Source organism: Ylistrum balloti, unplaced genomic scaffold (genome assembly GCF_031769215.1).
Source record: "Ylistrum balloti isolate Yb309-2 unplaced genomic scaffold, AGI_CSIRO_Ybal_v1 Utg369916, whole genome shotgun sequence".
NCBI lineage: Eukaryota > Metazoa > Mollusca > Bivalvia > Pectinida > Pectinidae > Ylistrum > Ylistrum balloti.
The window spans coordinates 2,186,865-2,193,937 of record NW_026782036.1 but is presented as its reverse complement, the minus strand read 5'-3'; the positions used below and the strand labels follow the sequence as shown (position 1 = coordinate 2,193,937).

The 7,073-nt window shown below is 33.3% G+C and overlaps 1 protein-coding gene across 1 annotated transcript; it reads left to right on the top strand.

Moving 5' to 3' along the window:
- The first annotated feature begins 1,110 nt into the window (after positions 1-1,110).
- On the top strand, positions 1,111-6,062 carry LOC132546839 (NADH dehydrogenase [ubiquinone] 1 beta subcomplex subunit 9-like). Its single transcript, XM_060210560.1, has 4 exons — positions 1,111-1,225; positions 2,617-2,756; positions 3,747-3,802; positions 5,674-6,062. The coding sequence occupies exons 1-4, from the start codon at positions 1,137-1,139 to the stop codon at positions 5,806-5,808; spliced, it is 420 nt and encodes a 139-aa protein (XP_060066543.1). The 5' UTR covers positions 1,111-1,136; the 3' UTR covers positions 5,809-6,062.
- The last annotated feature ends 1,011 nt before the right edge of the window (positions 6,063-7,073 follow it).

Sequence of the window (7,073 nt, the reverse complement as noted above, 5' to 3'; positions counted from 1 at the left end):
GGAGAGAGTGGAGTAGTTTTAGGGACACAATGAAGTTACTGGGATACAGTGATGTAGTTATTGTTTTTTTTCCCATGTACATACATGTTGGCAAGGATTATCTTTGTAATTTTCCTTGAAATTTATGCTAAGAACTTTTGTCCATTTAACATACGTTTCAATTTCAAAGCACACATCTGCACACTACCATGCATGTAGGTATTAACAGAGACGTATATATCACATATATGTCTCTGGTATTAATTATTTCCTTTCTCCGTCATTCAGTGACAGCAGTAACAAGTCTTACGCTAGCTATAGGCTTTGGTAATTGCTAGCATTGCTCTCTCTCTCCCCAAACCAAAACTTTACTGTGTTCTAACCTTCTACATGCACTTTTCCTTAATTCCTCACTTATTTAAGCTATTTTTCACTCATATCCGTCCAATGACCTCAACTTTCATACCCTTTAGATTTAAACGGTCTTGCTTTTTTTACCATTTTTACCTTCAAACGTGCTGGCTGCACATTTTAGAAACAATAGGGTGTGATACAGTATAACAAGGATTGTAGGTAACAATTATTTACGTCCCTGGTATAACTGAATAGATAGGCATTTGGACTAATACATGGATAAGTGTCCTAACAGTTATGAGTTTTCCATTCCACATGCGCAAACTTACCTATCAAGCTTAAAAACTTTTCATTACAACCAGTTGGTGCGTTGACAATAGTATTAGTATCCATTGCAATCTGTAAATAGGCTTTGTACAAATGCCTAAACTAAAGCTTTCCTTCTCATATCTCCCGCTAAAGAGCAGTCTCAGTCATTCAGACGCTTCCTCTGTTCACAACAAACCCTGTGTACAGCAAGGATTTTGTTGGGCGAGAATACCTAAAGGTCCGGTGTTTATGAATAAAAAATCCGCATTATTTTAGATATGTCCGTAAACTTGTCTTTAAAAAATGATAGCTGGTAATTAGTTTACATGATTAATAATGACTGATTTGAGGGACTCAATATACCGGAAAGTTTATATATTGTTTTTCTTAAAGACATTATTGACATTCATTTGGACGTTAATATATAGGTTAGAAATTCACCCTAAACCGTCGTAAAGGGAGATAATTCGCGAGTCATCTCAACATCTTCCAAGATGACAACCCGAGCGGTCAGTCATGCCCAATTGGTGAAAACGCTTTTTAAAAAGGCAGTTAGAGCACATGAAACTAAATGCATGTACAGGTAAGTCAGCACAAATCGTTCGCACCAGATACTTTTCTCTCCAGGTACGCATGGGCTTCCGATATATATGATCATTTTTTGACCTTGTTTGCTTGTTACTCAAATAACACTTAAGCTGGATCAGTTATATGGTCTGAAGACTAAGGGTTCGGTTCGTTTCCACAAATATGTCCGAAAAAATACGGCAGAGTGCGTTAAGAGGAGGAAAAACCAATCCCAAAAACCAGCATTTCCATTTTTCTGTGTTTAGTAAATTATGATTGAGAATCATCAAACAAAATTTTCGATGCTTATATATTGATGGTAAAACAACTCCTCAAATACTTCCACTAACTGATCAAAATTCACATGTCTTTGAAATTTTGACTGAAAACTGAGACACCTTAAAGTGAAAATAAGGATTTAAAGTGATGCTATTACATTTTAATGAGGCAGATTTTCATACATGTATGCAAAAGCCAATTTATCATTTTATTTAACGACAGTGTTGTAAATGTTGTTCAAAACCAGTATGTATATATTTCTTGTTTGCTCCAATGTTTTTTTTTTATTACAATACATGTGCAAACTCCTTGTTTGTCTTGGTTCGGGTTGTTCTCCGAGTATCAATATTTTTTGCAACAATAGGATGGTGTTGCTTTAGGAAACAATGCCATGGCAATTATAAACTGTTTCATATATAAGCTGCCCTTTTCTTACCAAGATTTTTACTTGAGATTTACATGTGTTGCTCACAACCTATCCTTATATGATTGAGATATGAAACTAAATACATAAATTTTCTTTGATGAAAACGCTGAATAATTAAGTTTGATGACTTCATTCAGCACTAAAACATACATAAATAAATGAAATTATTATGTTGGATGATTTAGCACTACACCCTAACATATTTCTAAAATTATTACAAAATGAAGAGAAAAGTAATATATCATAGATGATATACAACATTCAACTTAATTACCATACATTACATAAATAATAATCACTTTAATGTTATACTATTAAGTACCAAAAACAAAACTTAAGAAAAATAAAAAAATATATTAGAAATAAAACTACAGTATTTGAAATGAAATAAATATCTCCAAAAGGAAACTAGAGTATATTGTATTTGAAATAAAGAGAATAGCACATGAAATAAAACTCTGGAGTAGAGTATATGGCTGGCTTTGGGGAAGAGGCATGACTTTGTGGAGAGTGATGTCGTAGTCGGCAAACATAGTAATGGGGACATGTTGCATCCATCCATGGCCGTCTTCAGTAGAGTGTTGAAGATAAACATGGTTGTAGATGAACATGGTATACTGATCATGAGAATCATTTTATCATCATAGTGGCCAATTCTTTGATGTGATCTTAATGTGAGTATGGCTTATTTTCTGTTGTAGGTTGCAGTATAGGTTTGGTGCAGTTAAAATAAGAGCTATGTTTGATGAACACAAAGATGAGCGAGACATGGATAAAATCCATGAACTGATGAGATATACAGAAACCATGATACACATGAAAGTAGGAATAACAAAGCAGTGTAAGTGATTTTATTTACCAGTGTAATAAATACAAATAATCTTATCTTTGAAGTTTGGGGTGTTAGTTTATTATAGGACAAAGAAATATTAATTTATTGGTAAAATAATCTCTTGTACAACAAATGCATAGATTATGTGGGTGAGTTTTTTGTACCATATTTTCATTGGCAAATACACTTAAAAAAAGTTATTTTCAAAATCTGATAAAATAGGCGAAAATTATTATCTATCAATTTCATTGATTATGAAGTATCATTATCAGTGATCATATCTATATTTTAATTTTATCTTAAATGACAACAATTAATAAGTAGTAAACTTACATTTCCTTTCCACTACATAAAATAAATATCAATAGTTTTTGTATCTTGTCTGAAGTTGAATAAGAAATAAAACTGAAAAATATTTATTATGAGCAAAAGTTCAGTTTACATTTTGGTCTTCTTAGACATTCTAGGAATGTTTTAAAAAATATTTTGACAAGTGAATACAGTTAGTATTCTGGGTGAATTAATTGTTTCAAAATACTGCAAAAAAAAAAAAACCTCTGCCTTGGTCAAACTGGGCATAGTGATCTAGGTCAATATATATTTCTGTTGAAATTATTTACACACAAATGCTATTTCATTATGCTGGAATAAACTCACAAAATTAGCTTATTGTAGTGAAATGAAATTGGTGTGACCCTAACTTTTCACCAGAATTGTCCATATTGGTAAATTGGTCATATGGGCTAATGGTATAACTCTAAATTCATATCAAGAAGAAATTTCCTGAAGTCAATGATTATAATTTGATAGTGAGATATTACAAATTACAAAATGTGTACTTATTATCATTTAATATTGACATCAGAAAAGAGTGTGCTCAACATTAACCAGCTTTCACAAAATAAATAGCTTATCACCATTTAATATTTTCTTCCAGTTATGAATGATTATGGAATATGTTAAGATGTTAAATTTATTATGAACTGTATTTCTTTGTAGTTGAAGGATGTCCAAAGGGAATTTCCCACGGAAGATATGATGTTAGCCCTGATATGGTAAGAGGATTAATAAAAAATATTCTGAATATCATCCTTTATCAATACTTCAAAGTTAGTAATGCACGTACCTGTATTCGTGGGGGAGTTAATTTTGTTCAATTATTGGCCAATAAAAAATGCACAAAATCAAACTGCAAAGGAATATTTCTACAGTGAATGAAAATCTCCGAAAATCTCTGTTATGCCACAAGTTTATAGACATGCATGAAATTGAATAACCTGGAACTGACCAAAAATATCTTCCCAACAAAATTAAACAACTGCATTTGTATACAATACAATTGGTACTTGAAATACTGATGAGTGTTACTTTTCTTTATAAATTAAAAGATGATTTTATATAATTCTTCTGGTAAAGATAAATGGAGCTAAAATATAAAATGTCTCTCACTTGTATTAGTAAGCATGATCTGTATTAGTAAGCATGATCAGCACATATGATCAAAAATGCTTTTGTTTCATGAGAATCTGTTGGAGGGCAATTGTAAGTACGAGGGCTGATTGATAAGTTGTGAGCCTTGTATTGAAGAAGTCAAGCAGCCATGTTCTTTTTCAGCTCTACTATTCCCTGACTATTTAAGGCAGTGTACCCATAGTCTGGTGTCATTTGATCAGTTTATGTCAAAGTAAACAAGGCATGCAACTTTTGCAAAATGGACAAAATTACTGAAAGAGCAGTGATTTAATATTTGCATAAGAAAGGTTTAGCATCTAAGGATATCCATACTGATATGGTAGCAACACTGTTGCAATCCTAGAAATGGTCAGTAAAGTCTGTGATATTGTTATGGCTGACAGGCAAGATATGGAGATATATAGCAAATACAATTGGGATTTCACACAAAAGAGTACATTCCATTCTTATGGAAGATCTTGCAAAGAGAAAGCTCTCAGCCTGTTTGGTACCAAGATTTCTGTCAGTTGATCAGAAGCACACCAGACAGACTTTGTTGCTTGCTAATCTGAACCTATTAGAGGCAGATTCTGCTACCTTTCTGCAGAGGTTTGTGACTGGATAAAACATGGGTCCATCATTTCACCTCAGAGGCCAAACAACAGTCTAAACAATGGAATTACCTTGGTTCATCCCCGCCAAAGAAGGCAAAGACTGTTGCATCAGCTGGAAAGGTTATGGCCTTTGTTTTCTGGGATGCTTATGGTATTCTGATGGTAGATTATCAAAACAATCAATGGCAAGTATCATATATCACTTCTTAGGCAGTTAAGTGAAAATATTACACTCAAGTACCACAGATAACTCAGTAAAGGTGTGTTGTTCATCCAAGACAATGTCCAATTCACATATCTGCCATGCATGTTTGTGGCTTTGAATTGATTGAGCATCCATTTTATTCACCTGATCTCACTCCATAAGACTTTCATCTATTTTTGAAATTGAAATAAGCCATTTCAGGTATCCACTTTCAGTCAGATGATGACATCATATATGCAGTGGAGGACTTTCTGAACGGTCAAGAATAGTAAAAGTGGCATTAAGATCCTTAAATATTGCTGGCAAAAGTGAATAGATACTGAAGCAGAATAGGTTGAAAAATAATGCAATATGTTCACAAACATCCAACCCCTAAAAATGAGGCTGACAACTTATTACAGCCCTTGTATCAATAAAGTTAAAATTTAAGGTTTTAATGTTTTTTTAATGTCATTTACAAATGATAGACTATATACATTGTGTCTTCTCAAAGGTTGCATGTTCATCACTTTGATTTTTCATGATAATTGGAGCTCATTCCAAGGATATAGTTGAGAGAAGATAAAACATGTTGAAATAAAGGTCTTGCAATTTTCTAAAATGAAGTAAATATTTTTTGTATGGAGTTAAATTACTTTCCTGCCTTTTTTTGTAGGTATTAGATGCTTACCATCCCATGGAAAAAGCTGAATACCCGACGTACTTTGCCAAACGAGAGCTAGCAAAGCGTGATTATATTATGTGGTGGGAGAAAACCTATGGAAACACAGAGCCAAAAACAGAAAGCTAATATTGTTTTGTGATAAGTTTTCAAAGGTAGCTCTCAAAACTAAAAACAATTAGTGTGGTATTGTGTCATCAAATTTTGAAAGAAGGACTAAGAGCAAAGCTTGCTGAGGTTCAGGAAATGGAAAAACTGGTTTGCCAGCTACATTATATAGCTGCATTCAAGAAAAATTGGAATACCTTTTCAAATGAATAGGGAGCATTGGTTTGTTTTTCAAGGTTAGCAAATGTATTACTAAATAAATTCTTAAAAACAGACTTACAAATTAGCCTAGTTTTTAGCCCAGTGAGCTATTCAAATTGCCCTACGTCTATGGTCTGTCCGTAAACATTTCTTGTTGTCACCATTTCTTGAAAAAGTACTAAATGGATCATTCTCTATGGTCCCTGCTTTTGCCCGTTTGATTTTAGGACTGATCAGAAAAATATTATAGTCGACAGGCAACCACTTTTGATTTTTACATTGAGATTTGTTATAGGAACTTCTTAAGAAGAACTGGATGGATTTCTTTCAAATTTCATATGCAAGTTCCCTTTGGCCCTTATTTGTTCTTGTGTGCTTTTGGGACTGATCAGAAAAACAAAATGGCCTACAACTAGCCATCTTGAATTTTGTTCTCACTATTTCTTGAGAAGTGCTGAATGGGCCATATATATTTATGACTTTTATGATGCACACTTGTATGCTCATTTAATTCCATGACTAGTACAACACAATCTAATTTAATTGTGATTCTGTAATAAACATGTAACTTATTTATCAATTAATGACATTTATAGAACATCTTTCTCCAAGACAATAGGTACACAACATTCATGAAAGACACATATTCACGTAATTGGCTGTATTCCTCAGGGTTTTCCATAAGAGCCGGTCGCCGGCCAATTTGACTGGCTACTTTGATCATTTGGCCGCCTACACCAATCCAGTTCCGTAATAATGTTCCGTACATGACTACACGTACACAGCAGGCCAGCCTCCTACTTTCACTACACAGCCTACTACTAACAAAATTATGGAAAACCCTGATCCTTGTCGAAACATGGCTTCAGTGTTTACTTTGATTTCAATAATGAAACTCAGATTAAAACCAGAAACACGCGGAACTCTAAAGAAGATGCATTTTATTATAACTGATCTACGAAGAGTCCTGGCTTATTTGTTTATTTTGCTTACAACAGACCATCTGTGAATGGAAAAATAAATCATGGACCTCAAAAGATGGTAGCAAAACATATACACAAACATCATTTTTGCAGTGTAGTATT

What these genes read in the sequence shown, in the direction of transcription:
- LOC132546839 (XM_060210560.1), top strand. Translation starts at nt 1,137, where the DNA reads ATGACAACCCGAGCGGTCAGTCATGCCCAATTGGTGAAAACGCTTTTT. An exon ending in AGTAGGAATAACAAAGCAGT is followed by an intron (nt 2,757 to 3,746) that starts GTAAGTGATTTT and finishes ATTTCTTTGTAG; the next exon opens with TTGAAGGATGTCCAAAGGGA. An exon ending in ATGATGTTAGCCCTGATATG is followed by an intron (nt 3,803 to 5,673) that starts GTAAGAGGATTA and finishes CTTTTTTTGTAG; the next exon opens with GTATTAGATGCTTACCATCC.